The sequence below is a fragment of the Strongylocentrotus purpuratus genome, unplaced genomic scaffold (assembly GCF_000002235.5).
Source record: "Strongylocentrotus purpuratus isolate Spur 01 unplaced genomic scaffold, Spur_5.0 spur5_scaffold_9, whole genome shotgun sequence".
Lineage (NCBI taxonomy): Eukaryota > Metazoa > Echinodermata > Echinoidea > Camarodonta > Strongylocentrotidae > Strongylocentrotus > Strongylocentrotus purpuratus.
In genome coordinates this window covers 11,108,454-11,126,965 of record NW_022145615.1, presented here as the reverse complement: position 1 = coordinate 11,126,965, position 18,512 = coordinate 11,108,454, and the positions used below count along the sequence as shown (strand labels likewise).

The following is an 18,512-nucleotide window of genomic DNA, read 5'->3' as shown; positions in this document are numbered from 1 at the left end:
TTATCATCATTGTGATTTATATTTGTATTATTATTATTAGTAGTAGTAGTAGTAGAAGCAGTAGTAGTAGAAGTAGTAGTAGTAGTAGTAGTAGTAGTAGCAGTAGTAGTAATAGTAGTAGTAGTAGGAGTAGTAGTACTAGTAGTAGTAGTATTAGTAGTAGTAGTAGTAGTAGTCGTAGTAATAGTAGTAGTAGTAGTAATAGTAGTAGTAGTAGTAGTAGTAGTAGTAGTAGTAGTAGTAGTAGTAGTAGTAGCAGTAGTAATAGTAGTAGTAAAAGTAGTAGTATACATGTGGAATGTATTTTACCCCCATTATCATTGAACTCTCAGATACTGAGATCCCCAAGAAAAATGTCAATAAATAATAAAGTAAGAAAGTTCAATTTAAGCTTTGAATTAAAAAAAAAAAAAAAGCTTCTCTTACACACGTTAGATACTTAAAACTATGATGTGCATTAAACTACTTTCACTGTCTCATGTATTAATGGAAAAACTCATTTAGATATGAATTCAAAATATTTCCGGAAGTACGTTGATAAACGGTATCTTCAAAAAAATTGGAATTTCGGAAAAGAACAGCCCTGCATTAACATGTTTATCAATCTGCTTTTGATCTGATTCTTTTCCTATGATTTTTTTTTTTTTTTTTTTTTTTTTCTTTTCTTTCTTTCTCTCTTTCTTTCTTGAATAGGGTTGTCATTTGCGAGAGTTATTAGTAACATTGATTCAGGACAGAGGGCCAAGGACCCTTAACTTCCTGTTTGGTTCAGTGGTGTAGCTTGGGAGGGGGCGTGAGGGGCTCTTGCCCCCAGTCGGATAGAAAACGAGGAAAACAAGGAAATAATAGCAATGGACGGCGGAGGTGGAAGGCACGTATCAGAGAATATGATTACGACTCGAGAACTCAATGGTCCACTCAATGGCCTTTTTCAATGGCACCCACACAGTTTGTTTCATTGTTGTTGTTTTTTTTACACACGTGTTTCTTGGCAGGGTTGTGAATTGATTGTTTAGTTTCCAGTGAAAGTTTAGGTCCCAATCTGATTACTGCGTATGGGGACCGACTTTGGACGTCACCATCCGAAAGACGCGACCCCGTTTCGATACTGGATCCGTAGGCGAAGACAGAGAGCTGACCATACCACTCGACCAACTCGCTTCCCCCTAGGAAGAGCGTTCCACCCCCCTCCCTCCCCCGTCATGATATCACTATCCCATAATTGCCTGGACCCAAATTACAAAACCTCCTACACCCTTCCCCTTAATGACATTCTACCTAAGAAATGACAGTCGTAAATTCATTTCAGTGATATAACAGGTGTACTTTTTTGTAGTTTTTTTTCCTGGAAATATTTTGTATGACGTTAAATCAATCGATAGATAGCTTGTGAATTCAGATTTAATTCAACTGGAGGTCAGATAAGTTTTAGTCTTATTTTTATTTAATCTGTCCACCAACTTCCGTCCTGTAATGTATTTTTGCCTCTTGTAGTGCCTTCCTAAATTGACAGTTGTCTTCGTGGCATGAGCAAGCGGTTTAAACCCAATACAGGGGCCCGTTTCTATAACAACTGCTAAATTTCTATGACAAATTTGCTTTCAACCAATAAGATGCCATGATTTCAGTAGCTTGTAACTTGTTATTGAAAACAAGTTTCATGAAACAGGGCCCAGGAGCGAAGGTCAAAGGTTCAAGCCCCGTCACGGAAATCATGTGCTTTGTAGAAAAATTGATATATATTTGACCCTCCATGAACCGGGAGTAGTAATTGGATACCTGTTCTAGTCTTGTCACGAATGCTAGAGCGTCGTACATTTCGAAAATATATTTTGGTAAGAGAAAAGAATAACACGAAGGTTATAATGCGACTAACTTTGGGAATTGTTGTCCCCAAACTCGCAACACTGGTCCAATTTTTGTCAAACTAATAATGACTGTTGCAAAACGGGCGAAATATTATCAAACTTTTTCATGAAATGGCCGTTATTATTCCCCAAGGTTGATTGAAAAATACTCACCCTAAGTTTGGGCAATATTAAAATAGTTCATTGTATCTGTCAAGTTTTTGTATCGAGAAATCTTCCTCTTTCCATCTCTCTCTCTCTCTCTCTCTCTCTTTCGCTCTCTCTCTGCCTCTGTCTGTCTCTCTGTCTGTCTCTCTCTCTTTCTCGCTCTCTCTGCCTCTGTCTATCTCTGTCTCTCTCTCTCTCTCTCTCTGTCTCTCTGTCTCTCTCTCTCTCTCTCTCTCTCTCTCTCTCTCTATTTCGCCCCCTCTCTTTCTCTCTTTATATCTCTTTTCCCTTCCGTCTCTCTTTACCATTCTCTTTCTCCTTTCGAAACAATCAATCCTGGCATTCTCAGAATTTGACTTGTCTTTAGTCTTTGACAATATTTTTGTATACTTCCATACTCATTATGTAGGCCTATACAATGTGTGTACGCTGTATCTCCATAAGGAAATCAACCTGAACGACATCAAATATCTTAATTGACAAAAATCATATAAAATCTAAAAATCGAGGAGTATAATTTCCTTGGAGAGATACAAATAGCATTAGTAGAGTGGTAACTGTAATGCAGACGTGGTTCCAGAAGAATAAGTTAAGGGGCTTAGGGGGATGCGGGCTTAGAGGGTTCTTGTATTTATTTTCTACTTGATCATCGCTTCAATTAATTTATAATCAAGGAAAATTGGTTGGGGATTGAAAATGGTGAGGGGGGCTCGAGACCCCAAGCCCCCTCTTTACCCGCTACTGCTGTAAAAGGCGTATGCTTTCGACCATATCATTAGAAGTTTTGCCACATATTAGATTTTGATTGAAGTGAAATACGGCAATAATTGTAATGACTATGCGGCTCGTTTCGCTTCGATGCACACGTGTTCGCCATCCCTCCATAAATTTTGCCAAAGATATGGTTCGCTTTTCGAGCAAAGCTCCAGTTCAACGTTTCCAATTAATGATTTCGTGGTAACACAAGTGGCTGAAAAGGTATATGAAAAAAGAATGATTTCAAACTTATCGAAAAGTTATCAGCCAAAGTTTTCATCCAAAGAATCACATTTTACTATTTTAAAATCGTACGCATTTATCTTTTGTTTTAACCGTTATTTGCGAATGCACTGGGGAGAAATGCCAAAATTACCCACAAATTATATTTTCATATATTTGGCTCGATCCAAATTTCCGTGTTTTCATAAAGAGTCGAAATGTTTGAAGATTTCGCTATCACTTCTGTGAGATTGGGCTTTTAAACATGTAATACACGTCTTGTTTGAACAACGAGAAATATTTAAACCTTTCTGAGAACTAATTTTCTCGCAAACACAAGCAATATACCGTCGCAAGGTGGTCCCCATTATTTTTACCAGCTTTTCATTTTATTAGAAATTCCACAAACACATTAAAGATTATTGTTCATCGTTTATTCAATCAGTCAATTGATAAAGATCTCAGTGGAACAATTGGTCATGGATATTTCAATGGGCTTAATGATTAATCGGGTATATGGTAGTAATTTCCCGAAATGCAAATGAAATGACATCTCTAGAAAGTGTAAATAGTACGTCTGCAGTATTTGTATTGATGTTTATGTCCCTACTACTTCTGGGAAACCGTTTTTATTTTTGTGGGGGTGGTTAGGTACGAGACTAAAGATATACCAAAGATATGAAGGCCGTTTTCGCTCCTAGTTTACCAGCTAACAGCGGCAGTGGCGGCACGATTTTCAAATTTCAGCAAACTAAATTTCAAATTGATTTCAAATTTGCCCCCCCCCCCCCCTAAGAAAACCTGGATCCGCGCCTGACGTCAACGCTGTAAAGACTTTAGAGAAAATCGGTAAACGTATACTCCCGGGTATTTTTAGAATGTTTTTTCAACATCAATTTGTTTATGATACCAAAAGTGTAATTATTAAGAGCATCACATTTGCATATCAGGTATGTTCTACATTCACTTTGAGCTACTAAAGCTGAACAATTGAATCAACAATTGAATTATGGGCTTTACAGAAAGAAAAAGAACAGTATGGTAGGGTTGTGTAATGTCCTCAACTTTGTTCAACCTGTGCCCGGAGTCGATATTCAGGGAAATTACAGATATGAAAGGTGTCAGTGTTGGAGGTATAGATTAATAATTTGTGCTATGCTGATGACACAGTATTGTGTGCAGAAAATGAAGAACGTCTGCAACAATTACTTGATGTTGTAAGAGTCAACAGTGTAGAGTTTGGCCTACATTTTGAATGTTAAGAAAAATAAGTCTATGGTTTTCAGTAATGCTGCGGAAAAGCCCAGACTCTGTTTGGAACTACATGGCCATATCGTCATATGCATGTCGATAATTACATCTACTTTAGACCTTGCCCCCCCCCCCCCCACAAAAAAAAATAGAGAGAGAGAAGGAAAAGAAGGGAAGGAGGAGAGAAAGGGAAAGAAAAGAAAGAGGAGGAAGAAGAAAAGAAAAGGGAAAAAAGAAGGAGATCGGGGGGCCGAAAGGGCCTTTCCTCCCAGCTGTTACCATCCCCCCCCCCCCATCAAAAGATAAGAGAGAAGGAAGGAAATGGATAGAAAAAAGGAAAAAAGGAGATAAAGGTAAGGAAAAAAGGAAGAAGAAAATAAGGAGATAAAGGTAAGAAAAAAAGAAGAAGAAGAAAATAAAAGAAGGGGGATATCAGTTGCAATTTTCCCGCCAACAAATTGAAGCCCCGGGGGCCAAAAGGCCCTTGCCTCCTCCGCCCCCCCCCCCCCCAAAAAAAATGGGGGGAGCAAGGAAAAGGAAAGAGGAGAGCTAAAAGGGAACAAAAAAGAGGAAGAAGAAAAGAAGGGAGAACAGTTGCGAATAATCCCGCCAATAACGCGTGGATCTGGGGGCCGAAAGGCCCTTGCCTCCCCAACAAACATAAATAGAGAGAAGGAAGGGAAAGTAAAGGAAAAGAGGAGAGAAAGGGAAAGAAAAAAGAGAAAAAAGGAATTTGGTAGGGGAGATCAGTTACGATTTTTCCCGCCAACAAGGTGTAGATCAGGGGGACGACACTGAGCTTTTGGGGGCTCCGCCCCTTCGACCCCACACCAATTTGTGTCATTCCAGTGTCACAAATAAGGTATCAAAACATGCTCATCTGACCGTAATGTATTGCCCAAAACCCCTGACCTTCCGGGGGCCCCGCCCCCTGGACCCCACGCCATTTCGTGACGCGTCAGTGTCACAAATAAGGTATCAAAATTTGCTTATCTGACCATTATTTATTGTCCGAAACCTTTGAGCTTCCAAGGGCTCCGTCCCCTGGACCCCTCGCCAATTCGTGACCTGTCAGTGTCGCAAATAAGGTATCAAAATATGCTCATCTGACCGTAATTTAATGTATAAAACCCATGAGCTTAGGGGGGCTCCGCCTCTTCGACCCCACACCAATTTGTGTCCTGCAAGTGTCACAAATCAGGTATCAAAATATGCTCATCTGAACGTAATGTATTGCCCAAAACCCCTAAGCTTCCGGGGGCTCCGCCCCCTGGATCCCATGCCAATTCGTGACCTGCCAGCAGGCGCGCCGGAAGCAGTTTGGGACTGGGGGGGCAAACATTCCAGGGGGCTCACATTCCAGGGGCAGTGACGTAATGAGAAAAAAAGTTCGGAAGGGGGGGGCACACGAAAAATCTGCATCACCACCAGTCTTACACGTTACATGCAGGTCCCGCGGAACGTTTTTCAAAGTGGAGTATTATCGATCAGGTAGAGCGTAAATTGGCGTGGGGTCCAGGGAATGAGCCTCGGCAGGGGGTCAAGGGGCTGAGCCCCCGGAAGCTCAGGGGTTTTAGGTATTTATTTACGGTTAGATGAGCATCCAGGGGCCCTCTGTAAGGCAATTGACGTGTTCCAAGGGAGGGGGGGGGGGGGAGAGCCCCCAGAAATTCAGAGGTTTTGATATTTAACTACGGTCAGATGAGCATCCAGGGGCCGTCTTAGGGCCCTTGGTGTGGTTCAGGGGGCAGAGCCCCCGGAATCTCAGGGGTTTTAGGTATTTAATTACAGTCAGATGAGCATCCAGGGGCCCGCCTTAGGGCCCTTGGTGGGGTCCAGGGGGCAGAGCCCCCGGAAGCTCAGAGGTTTTAGGTATTTAATTAAGGTCAGATGAGCATCCAGGGGGCCGCCTTAGGGCCCTTGGTGGGGTCCAGGGGGCAGAGCCCCCGGAAGCTCAGGGGTTTTAGGTATTTAATTACGGTCAGATGAGCATCCAGGGGCCCGCCTTAGGGCCCATGGTGGGGTCCAGGGGGCAGAGCCCCCGGAAGCTCAGAGGTTTTAGGTATTTAATTAAGGTCAGATGAGCATCCAGGGGGCCGCCTTAGGGCCCTTGGTGGGGTCCAGGGGGCAGAGCCCCGGAAGCTCAGGGGTTTTAGGTATTTAATTACGGTCAGATGAGCATCCAGGGGCCCGCCTTAGGGCCCATGGTGGGGTCCAGGGGGCAGAGCCCCCGGAAGCTCAGAGGTTTTAGGTATTTAATTAAGGTCAGATGAGCATCCAGGGGGCCGCCTTAGGGCCCTTGGTGGGGTCCAGGGGGCAGAGCCCCCGGAAGCTCAGGGGTTTTAGGTATTTAATTACGGTCAGATGAGCATCCAGGGGCACGCCTTAGGGCCCTTGGTGAGGTCCAGGGGGCAGAGCCCCCGGAAGCTCAGAGGTTTTAGGTATTTAATTAAGGTCAGATGAGCATCCAGGGGGCCGCCTTAGGGCCCTTGGTGGGGTCCAGGGGGTTTTAGGTATTTAATTACGGTCAGATGAGCATCCAGGGGCCCGCCTTAGGTCCCTTGGTGGCGTCCGGGGGCGGAGCCCCCGTAAGCTCTGGGGTTTTAAGCATTTAATTACGGTCAGATGAGCATTTTTTATACCTTATTTGTGACATTGGCAGGTCACTTATTTTTTTCTCCGTCTTTCTTTCTTTTTTTCTTTAACATACTTTTTCAAAAAGGAGGGGGGGGGGGGGCTCGAGCCCAGCCACTTTGCAGACCATGACATAAAGGCTTCTAAATTAGCGTATTTCGCCTGACTGTAATTTGGGAATTTCTTATTTTCCAACAAACGCATAAAAAGGTATGACTTACAAAAGAAATGGAGAAAAAATGCCGGAAAATCATGTCACAACATCAACATTTGTAAATCAATTGTTTCGAATAAGAAATACACCATCCCCCCCCCCCCCCCCCCCCATCAGTACGCCAGCGTTCAGGGGCTCATGTCTTCTCACCCCTATAACAAAAAAACGGGCACGCTTTCCCATTCTCGCACAATATGTCCACGATATGCGCGTATCGCTATTATAGAGACCTCCATTGATAAATACCGTATAGGTGGCATGCGCAATGTTTATGAAATTTAATTCCTGTGAACTTTCCGTTTCTTCGAATGGAATTGTATATGTGATTTAATTCAGGTTTTTATTATTGTTACGTTCTTTTGGATTAAAAATACAAGCCTTTACTGTTTTTTTTTTTTTTTTTTTTGGAGGGGGGGGGGGGCGTTTTGGGGGGGCAAAAATGCGTTTTGCCCCCCCACTTTTTTGACTGGGGGGGCAACTGCCCCCCCTGCCCCCCCACTTCCGGCGCCTATGCCTGCCAGTGTCACAAATATGGTATAAAAATATGCTCATCTGACCGTAATTATTCCCAAAACCACTGAGCTTCTGGTGGCCCCCCCCCCCCCTTTGAACCCCACACAAATTTGTGTCCTGCCAGTGTCACAAATATGGTATCAAAATATGCTCATCTGATCGTAATTTATTGCCCAAAACCCCCGAGCTTCCGGGGACTCCGTCTCCTGGACGCCACGCCAATTCGTGACCTGTCAGTGTCACAAATAAGGTATCAAAATAATGCTTAACTGACGGTAATTTCATGTATAAAAATGAGAGAGAGAGAGAGAGAGAGATGAGAAAATGAGAGAGAGGGATAGACAGACGCAGCTAGAGAGGGAGACACACACACATAGATGGAGACACAGAGACAGAGAGGCAGAGGTAGAAAGAGGGCTAAAACCGAGGAGTTCTTCATAAAACGAAGTTTTATTTCGATGGCATCATTGGATAATGGGTAGTTGTATGTACATGTATGCTTATGATAATAACAAGGGGCTACTAATTACTTAGGATAAAGGTGTACGGGCACAATTTCAGCTGGAGAGTGGACATTTCTTAATTGCCCTAATAGGCCTATCACATTTGCATCTTTTTTTCTCTCTTTTTTTCACGAGCGAGCAAAATAGACAGTCAACTGAGAATTTGACATATTTTTATTTGGAATTCCGTCATTTGAGATAATTATCAAAAAGTTGCAACATAAAAAAATCTCGATTCCCGAAAGGAAAATGACGGTTTCTCGAAGATTGAACATTCCCACATTTCTTTCGGGCTACGGTCCCTAAACGAGTAGGTAGCCATTTCGAGAAAAAAATTCTAGATCTTCTGTTATTGTAAGGACGACATATTTTCCTTTTGAAAAATCATTTTTAGGAGGTATTACGGTTTTGAATATCGCACTTCTGTTATCGAACACTTCATTCGCTATAATTAACCGTGGGTCACATTCTTTGAATAAATAACACATCATTTTAATCTTCTAGTAACATTAATTTATCATATAAGATTCAGATAATTAGTAACATTTTGTAAGCATCAACTTGAGTTTATCTCCTTTTACACGAGACGATACATAGCAAAATATATACACATATCACTATGATATTAGTGGATGGGTTTTCTTTTTGGCAAAGCTGTCGTTGGAATTCTTTCGATATTGTGTAGACGATTGTCAGACGACTCATCAATCCGCTTTGGCGCGCTTTTCAAGACCACGTGACGGAAAAATGCCGAGCAGTGCAAGCTGGGTAATACCGGATACCATCCCCGGGACGCTGGGTATCTGGTGAAAGAAGAAAATAGTCATTTAGTTAATACTCTTCTACGAAAGATGTTGTGTAATTAAGAGTAAACAAGTGTGACCATACTGCAATCGCATAGATTCAACAAAATGATTCATTTTAAATTCATACAACGAATAATACATGACGTTGTAATTTTTATTTTATTATTCTGAAAGTAATATATTCAATATATCAAGTCTGAGATTTATGTTATATTTGTCTTTTATTCATATTTTCACACTGTGTGCCTATTATTTACTTAACTTAAGTAGTAAACATAACACCACCCAACATTGTTTGCTTTTAGTGCTATCGAAAGTATAGTAGGAATGAGTTACCTATTTTTATAAGTCTATGTCTTTCATGTTTCTTCTTCACAGCCTGTAATTTTGTTAGAGCTATGGCCCTCTTTTTGTATTTCAGCTCTCTTAAATCGACGTAACTATTATTATTATTATTTTTATTATTATCATTAATATTATTATTATTATTATTATTATTATTGTTATTATCATTATTATTATTGTTATTATTATTATTGTTATTATTATTATTATAACTATTATTATTATCAATATTATATCAAGAAATGAAGATAGAATACATTATTTCACTGGATTGTAATAAAGGTAGGTTTACCTGTACATAGATGTCGTCTATAAGCAAGCCATAAAATGTCCAAGCTAGTGATGTCAGAAACATAGCGCTCGCCATAAACGCAGAAAAAGATTCACTGTTTCGTGTTCTAATGGCGTTACCCTGCAATTTAGGAATGTGAAGTGGGATGACACAAATCATTAATAACGAGATTAATATTAACTTCATAAGATTAAACGATATTGTGTTTTGTGTTCAGATGTATTCTCATTTTGAACCCATCAAGGCCCATCATTAAAAGAACATGCAGGGTCAAATTCCAAAGACCTTTTCCGTTCATAATTATGGAATCACATTTCGAAACCATAAAATTTCATTTGAGAACCATGAAAGCTCAAATTCGAAAGACCATTTTAGATCAACTTTGTTGTGGCGGTCTCCTACAATTTAAGAATCTGAAGCGTATCGATACAAACAAAGCATTAAATAATAAGGTTAATATTAACTTAATATTAACGTTTAACGAAGTTGTGTGTTTTGTGTAATCTTATTACAAACCACGCAAGATCAAACATGACCACGTTTTATATGCTCTGAACTAAAGCGGTATTGACAACTTCTCTGTAATCTTAAGGGCAACATCAATAGAGCCAGGTTCAGACGGCTGAAGGGCTCGCGCCAACCCCTTACCTTTTTAGAAGAAAAAAGGAAACAATGAAACTATGAGACTGTTCAGGAACGTTCATATCCCGTTCAAGTAGTCCACCCCAACCCCAGTTTATTAATTGATAGAATCTAAATGTACTTACAAGTTCAGCTAACGGTGAAATATTGGTTGCAAGGACCATGAGGCAAGTGGTTAACCCAAGCTGATTCTCGACCACGGATCTTTCTTCGATGACGTGGTTGAAGTAGACGTAGATACCGGCTAGGAAGATCCCGCCGAGAAGAGTCTTCTGATTTGCACTATCCTGAAATGGTGAAAGTCAAATGGCATCGAGGCAATTTCATATCACGTTAAACGTATATATTTAGAATGACGGATCCTCTATTTTTTCTTGCCGGGGTCTGAAGTTACTATGGGGTCATAAATAGAGGGCACATGACGTGTTTGTTAATTTTCAATGTGTATTTAACCGCTACTTGCCCCCCCCCCCCCCCCCCCGCCCCCTGATCCGCTAATGATATTATTTTTAAAGGGAAAGCAAGATTATCTTTGTGGTGATGTTGTGCTAATTTTAATAATGATAAGGATACTAATAACCAGAATGTAATTGCCTTTTAGCTTTTTAGGCAGAATAAATTCGGAATCGGCTTCAAATCGTAAACCATCTTACTACTGATTTGACGGTAAACTACGATTTATAGCCTATTCTACGTTTCTTCCTTCAATGATGCTTTAAATCCTCTAAATTAAGATTTTTGTAAACACACTCATGACTATGTTCAGTTTATCGATCATTAAGATGTTCCATGTTCGAATGTTCATATAAGGTTCTTCCAAAATCAGATCGCATAGTGTACGTGCCCCTATATGAGACTAAGAGTTAAAATGAAACTTGATAATACATTCTGAATTATGACTGTCCGCCTTCACCATGTTTACTTACCCTATCCTTGGCGCAGAACAAATATGTTGTGACGTAAAAGATATGAAAAACGACTCCTGTAGTGTTCACCACGATCATCGTGAAGTCATCCTTCAATACACCGTACCATAGACATGCTATACCACTGAAAGAAAGGTAATAAAATTGAGTTTTATCACAGGAAGAGAGGAAGAGAAACGAGTTCAAAACTTGACATAAATTTCGACATTGTTGATAAGATTTCAGAATCATATTCAGATCAAGAGCAGCTGTTCTCATATACCTCAGTCACATCGACTGACGAACAGACGTCAGACCGACCGATGTTTGGCCACGAGCGGTCATGCATTTTTTCTGTTCGGTTTGCATTCGGTCTGGTGTGGCTGTCTGGTGTCGGTCTGGTGTCGGTCTGGCGTCGGTCTGGAGTCGGTCTGGTGTCAGTCTGGTGGCGGTCTGGTGTCGGTCTGGTGTCGGTCTGGTGTCGGTCTGGTGTTGGTCTGTTGTCGGTCTAGCGTCGGTCTGGAGTCTGTCTGGTGTCAGTCTGGTGGCGGTCTGGTGTCGGTCTGGTGTGGGTCTGGCGTTGGTCTGGTGTCGGTCTGGAGTCAGTCTGGTGTCAGTCTGGAGTCGATCTGGTGTGGGTCTGGTGTGGGTCTGGTGTGGGTCTGGTGTGGGTCTGGAGTCGGTCTGGTGTCCGGAGTCGGTCTGGTGTCGGTCTGTTGTCGGTCTGGTGTCGGTCTGGTGTCGGTCTGGTGTCGGTCTGTTGTCGGTCTGGTGTCGGTCTGGCATCGCTCTGGAGTCGGTCTGCTGTCGGTCTGTTGTCGGTCTGGTGTCAGTCTGGCGTTGGACTGGTGTCGGTCTGGTGTTGGTCTGGTGTTGGTCTGGAGTCGGTCTGGTGTCAGTCTGGTGTCGGTCTGGTGTCGGTCTGTTGTCCGTCTGGTGTCGGTCTGGTGTCGGTGTGGTGTTGGTCTGTTGTCGGTCTAGCGTCGGTCTGGAGTCTGTCTGGTGTCAGTCTGGTGGCGGTCTGGTGTCGGTCTGGTGTGGGTCTGGCGTTGGTCTGGTGTCGGTCTGGAGTCAGTTTGGTGTCAGTCTGGAGTCGATCTGGTGTGGGTCTGGTGTGGGTCTGGTGTGGGTCTGGTGTGGGTCTGGAGTCGGTCTGGTGTCCGGAGTCGGTCTGGTGTCGGTCTGTTGTCGGTCTGGTGTCGGTCTGGTGTCGGTCTGGTGTCGGTCTGGTGTCGGTCTGGTGTCGGTCTGTTGTCGGTCTGGTGTCGGTCTGGCGTCGCTCTGGAGTCGGTCTGCTGTCGGTCTGTTGTCAGTCTGGTGTCGGTCTGGTGTCGGTCTGTTGTCCGTCTGGTGTCGGTCTGGTGTCGGTGTGGCATCAGTCTGGCGTCGGTCTGGTGTCGGTCTAATGTCGGTCTAATGTCGGTCTCGTTGGTGCGACTGAGGTATTACAGCTGAAATGGGGTATCCGCTGTATTAACAAAAACCTAAATGCCTTTATGTAAACGTAAATGTCTTTGTTTGATTACGGATATAAAAACGAACAACAAACAATTAATTCATTATCGAATTCCAATTAACAATTCTAATCATGCACACAACACCTTAAATATACTCCATCTATACAGCTGCGAAAATCTAAGACAATTTTCGGTTGAGAAGGTGACAGAGAGAACAAAATAAAAAGAAAGAGAAAAATCAAATTGCACAATTTATTTGTACGAATGGGTAGAATGCAAACAAAATACTCCCACCGGCTCTCCCCCGTCGCCCCCCCCCCCCTCTCTTTCGCTCTCTCTCTCTCTCTCTCACTCATTCTCTCTCTCTCTCTCTCCCTCTCCCTCCATCTCCCTAATTCTCCCAAATTCTCTCTCTCTTTCTCTTTCTCTCTCTCCCTCTCTCTCTCTTCTCTACGTTCCTCCTAATTCCTTTCTATCTCCCTCTCAGCTTCAAACTGCCAAAGTCTGAAATAAAGAGATGTGTACCGACTTGGCCCTATTTTAAACACTCGAATCTATTTGTATTTAGATATTAAGTAAACGACGCATTGAAGGAATATTTCTCTCTGTAAGACTGTATTACTATTCATCTCTATTTCCATTTAAACCCATGCTATTTTAAAGTGTGTAGATGCCTATAACAGAATGGAAAATGTATGAATTTCCGTCTTTAATTTCAAACAGAAGGGGTGCGGCGGCGCTCCTCGTCTAGCTCCATTTAGGTCCACCACTGAAGAAAAGAAAAATCCTACTACATGTATGTGAACAAAATGGCCGGTATTCATAAAAGCAAACTACCTTTATTCCAGGTTTAATACCAAACCTAACTATGTAGGTGGAATTAATGCACTGATTATGGAGCATTAATTCTCAACCTCCTTTTTTCATAAACAAAACTACCCATATTATGTATAGCATTCAAAGAAAAAAAAAATCATGTTACTGTGTATTTTTTGTTGTTACATTCCTTGCCTTGATTAAATTGTTTATTCATTTTGCAACGGGGAATCACAGTTTTTGTCTTGAATAAAGAGCTTGACACTTGGCGCTCCATAGATCAGTGGATCAAGTCAAACCAGGAATGGATTAGATTAGCCCACTTTATGAATATAAGCCAATGTACTTACTTCATTAATCCAAGAAGGAAAGGCAGAAAAGGAACGTTACCAGTCGATCCCGATTTAACGATTGGTATGAAGACTGGTCTAAAGATTTGAAAGAGAGATTATAGATACTTTTAATGGCGATTTTTGTGGAGCGTGTGTGAAGCGCTTCGTAACTGCAAGGAAAAGGCGCTATATCAAATATCTTTTGGATTGAATTGGATGGATTTTTACAAGCTCTAAGTCTTGTCACGTGAAAAATCAATAATCATCAATGTATAAGAAATGAAAATGATATCTAAATCTAGTTTCTAAATAACGATTTCAGGTAACAATTCTTTTTTCTCCATTGGACAGGAAGAAAGTAAGGGTAAATATATCAAGTGGCCGGGAGACAGAAGGTGAACAAATTGTGAATACAAGATGATAGGAACCCCATATGTAACATCCACCAAATCGATGGCCTTGTTAACTCGTTATTTCAATCTCCGAAAAGGGCCGATAACAACTGGGGAGGGCACTTCCCCTCTAATGTCGGTGCCCCCCCCCCCCCCAGCAGTGGCAGTGTGACTGAGGTCTGATGGAAAGTTTGTTTTGGATCATGTAAACAATCACCGATGAACCTGCTATGAATACAATGAAACTTCCACCAAATAGGAACTTTGAACCATCCCTATATAGGCCCACAGACTTAACCCCGTGTTCGATCACCTTTGAATATAGGAAAGTCACGCAGGGAGTTGGGATTCCCGTCATGAGTCACGTCGGAAAAGCATGGAGCTCGGATATATCATAAGTGCCCTGGATCGAGGTCAGTTAAGGTCATGTCTATATTGCCCATTGGTGGCGTACATGTAGATACGGGGATGGGGTTGGCATGAAGGACATGTGCCCCAATTGAGTGGCGATAATAGAGAGAGAGAGAAAGAGAGAGAGCGAGAGGGAGAGAAACAGAGAGAGAGAAATAAAAAAGGGGGGTATGTGATTTAATGAAACGTGATGGGAAAGACAACGTGGTATAATGGTAGGACCAATCCAATTCCTATACCACCGCCCCTTCCACTCCCCATTGTGTGTCTTGTTGATTGGCATTTTTGATTATCGCAATTATTATTCAATTGATACTAGTGTGCCGCCCCCTCCCCCCTTAAACCTAAAGAATTAACCCAGGCTACGCCAGTTTTCCCAATCGAAAAAGGTAACCGTTAAAACATCCGTCATGATACGATCTACAGGCATGACATTTCAATAGTATTCATACCAACCATAATATAGCCAGGGGAATCTCCCTGCTATAACCTGATAACTAAAGCCAAGTAGCCTACATGTATTATATTCTAGTCCGTACAGTCATGTACGATCGAGTAATTCCTTTGCGATCATGATTTAAAATCTTGCCAGGACGAAGCAGACTAAACTAGGATGGTGTTAATGTTTATATGCTCACCGTTTTTTTCAAAGTCATAACAAGATGAATTATATTATGAATATACCGATGCCAACCGGGCATTTTTATCAAGGGGCACCTCGCTTTATTGCTGCATATAATTATGAACATATACAATTAACAACTATACATTAATCATACTTTTACCAAGTTATGTCCTTTGTTTTAAGTAGACCTATGTGAAAATTGTTTTGTCCTGATTTAAGTTTTTGAGAATGTGGCATATCAAAGCTTACATCTAAGATTATTCAACAAAGGTCGTATAGTTATATACCGTAAATGAGCTCCTTGCCGAAGTTGGCCTATTAAGACTAATAAAAAGTTTGTATCAACCTCTTCAATGATAAGAGTATACGAGTAACTTTACTTACATGCCCGAGGCAAAGAATCCGATCGTTGTTACAATACATATCCACGATAGAATACTAAGGGTGTCCATACTTCTTTGAGTCCCTGGAATAAACCTCAACGAGACAATGATCCGACTGGCTTCGATCCTATACAACGTCTTTAATATAAGTGCTGCTTCGTTGTACCATATGCTACGCCAAGTTGAGAACCGGTAGAAAAAGTATTGATTCTTGCCCAACTCTGTGATATTAGAGCAGTGTTTTCATAGTCAACAAGAAACCCCTTGATCTCTCTAGATTATATGCAGGTATATTGGTGTTGACGAGACTACACAGTGCCTCAGCAGTCAGCAAGAAGATCAAAGTTCACGCTAACTACCATGGTTAATCTATAACGCTGAACTGTTCTGGACATTTACGGTATAGTACCGTGACCATAATGGCATAATTCGAATACAGAGACCAACACATTTAATGGCATGCCTACTTTTGAAGTTTTTTTTTTCACTCGTAAAACTCTGGATAGAACAAAACATGAGCGGCACCGCAATGTCAATGTCTGGTAATCATATTAAATTATTCCATAAATCAGAATGGCCATTATGATATGGGGTGAGCGTTTCTTCTCTTTTACGCAGTCGTAAGACGTTACCAGGCAAATATCTCGTAACAACTAAGTCAATATATCATCACAACTAAGTTATTAATACAAACATTATATTGGATTGTAAATGCAAAATTTCAAACGCCTTTTGAATGCTTTTGACAGAAACGCTGAGTTTCTAGACTGACACTCAAACCCTAAATAGTCATGGATAATCTGGTGATGAATATATTCTATTCCTGGCTATCATTGATCATGTGCTATTTTTTTGTGGAGCTCATTGTATTAGCATTACAGGATGCAGTGTGTGAATAGTGGCCTATATGAAGTATTGTAACCATACAGCAATTCCAGAAAAGAACATCACGTACTTCTTTTTACTATGAAAACTTAAAATCTTTACTCGCGGTTGATCACGCCCAGAATAAAGTTCATAGTCCACGAATCGGGTTTAGGGGTGTATTGTAGAGTGAATAATAACAAATCGATTAGACTTTGGATTGTTATTATTCGACGAGATGACCATGATGACACGTACACCTACATGAAGGTGAAAGAAACAGACAACCATTAGATTTTTTTTTTAAACCGTTATCATGGATCTTCAAGTATTTTCTTTTAAAATATCTTCCAATTACTAGAATAATTAAAGAATATTGAAAAGCTAACACCATTGGCATAGTGCGAGTCCATCCATTATTAGGGGGCACCGCGCGTCACGATTCTTTTTCAAGCGTACTATATTGATCGTGTTGATTGGGGGTGCAGGAGGTGGTCCAGGGGGCGTTTCACAAAACTTGTCATCAGTGACAAATGACAGTTTTTGTTATAAGCTACTGAAATCCTTGGTTCTGATTGGTTATCAGCAGATTTGTCACTGATTTTTTTTTTCATTAATTTGTTTATTGACAAAAGGCTTTGTGAAACGGGCCCCACTGGTGTTTTCTGTTCTTGTCCTGTTTTCATCTTATTTTCTCTGTAACTCTTTTCTCGCTATTCTTTTTCTTTAAATTTTCCAAACCACTTGATGGGGTGGGGAAGGGGGACGTGCCCCGTGCCCCCTGTACCTACGACACTGGCTATCATACCATACCTGTCGCGAATGGTGCCGTTATTCCCATTGCGTTATTACCTACGCTGATCAAAGGCCTATGAAGGCAATCATGCATGCGTCAATGAGTCGACGCAATATTGTTACTGCTCATTTTGCATTCAACATTTTTTCTCTCTGACATTCCTCTGTTATGATGCGTCAAAGACTGCGCCAGTCATTGACGCATTGACTGATCGACGCAGTACTACGTCAGCAAATGACGCATCATGTGCAATGGGTATAATTTGCCTATGTCCACGCGTTTGACTCGAAAAAGAGTGAAAGGAATAACATTAGTGAAGGGTCATGAGAGAGGAAACAGTATTATATCAAAATCATTCTAATTCATATTTTATTAACGCCAATGCAGAAAAAAAAACACGAACAAACTAACAAATGAACAAACAAACAAACACCCCCCAAAATAGAAAAATGAACAATCCAATACGTTCTATAAAGTAAATCAGACAGAAAATAAATCGATCGCGTACACATGTTTTTGTTAACACAATGTGAAAAACGGTATGAATTATGTAGCATTATCAACTGTTCCTCATGAAAACCAAAAGTCTCTCAAAGCATTTTTGCTGTAATAGTCAGGTCAAGATATGGTTTGACCCCCCCCCCCCCCCCAAATTGCAACAAAATGTTTTTCAATGGTTTCTAGTAGTATTCGACCTCAGGAATAACATACTAAAAGTCGACCAAAATCGAAGGTTCAGAAGCTGTTATTTTCAAGATGGCGTCCAAGATGGCCGCCGATACCTAGAAATGGCCATAAATCACTTATTATCCATCCTAGAGACATAATTTTGGTGTCTATCCCATGGTTTTGGGGGTCAGAGAATCCATTGAGACAAGTAAGAATAGTTTGTAATGGTCTAGGAAACCCCCAAATCCAAGATGGCGTCCAAAATGGCCGCCATAACATAAAAATGGCCTTAAGTCACTTATTATCCATCCGAGAGACATAATTGGGGTGTCTATGCTATGGTTTTCGGGGTCATAGAATCCATTAGGATAAGTTAGAACGTTAAGCAGTGGTTCAGGGAACCACAAAATCCAATATGGCGTCCAAAGGGCCACAAAACCACTAATATTTCTCAATAGAGGGCGCACTTTATAAACAAGAAATGAACTTATAATGTTTCTCTCACCCTTATGGTGTCATCGACCCCACTACCCCCCCCCCCCCCCCCCCAGCAAAAGGGTCAATTCAATTTTTGACAGGTCATTGTCAACACTGAGAGAGTGACCGAGGGAGGGGGGAGTGACAAAGACAAAGTAACAACTTAAAGATGAAGTTGAGTTCTGGTCATGC

At 41.4% G+C, this 18,512-nt stretch overlaps 1 protein-coding gene across 1 annotated transcript; it reads right to left on the bottom strand.

The window, feature by feature from the left end:
• Positions 1 to 8,036: 8,036 nt before the first annotated feature.
• Positions 8,037 to 15,802, bottom strand: LOC753750 (sugar transporter SWEET1). Its single transcript, XM_001183272.4, has 6 exons — positions 15,516 to 15,802; positions 13,722 to 13,799; positions 11,120 to 11,243; positions 10,319 to 10,480; positions 9,552 to 9,671; positions 8,037 to 8,911 (listed from the first exon to the last, which is right to left on the bottom strand). The coding sequence occupies exons 1-6, from the start codon at positions 15,581 to 15,583 to the stop codon at positions 8,813 to 8,815; spliced, it is 651 nt and encodes a 216-aa protein (XP_001183272.2). The 5' UTR covers positions 15,584 to 15,802; the 3' UTR covers positions 8,037 to 8,812.
• Positions 15,803 to 18,512: the final 2,710 nt, after the last annotated feature.

What these genes read in the sequence shown, in the direction of transcription:
- LOC753750 (XM_001183272.4), bottom strand. Translation starts at nt 15,583, where the DNA reads ATGGACACCCTTAGTATTCTATCGTGGATATGTATTGTAACAACGATC. An exon ending in TTCCTTCTTGGATTAATGAA is followed by an intron (nt 11,244 to 13,721) that starts GTAAGTACATTG and finishes CCTTTCTTTCAG; the next exon opens with TGGTATAGCATGTCTATGGT. An exon ending in TAGACGACATCTATGTACAG is followed by an intron (nt 8,912 to 9,551) that starts GTAAACCTACCT and finishes TTCTTTCACCAG; the next exon opens with ATACCCAGCGTCCCGGGGAT.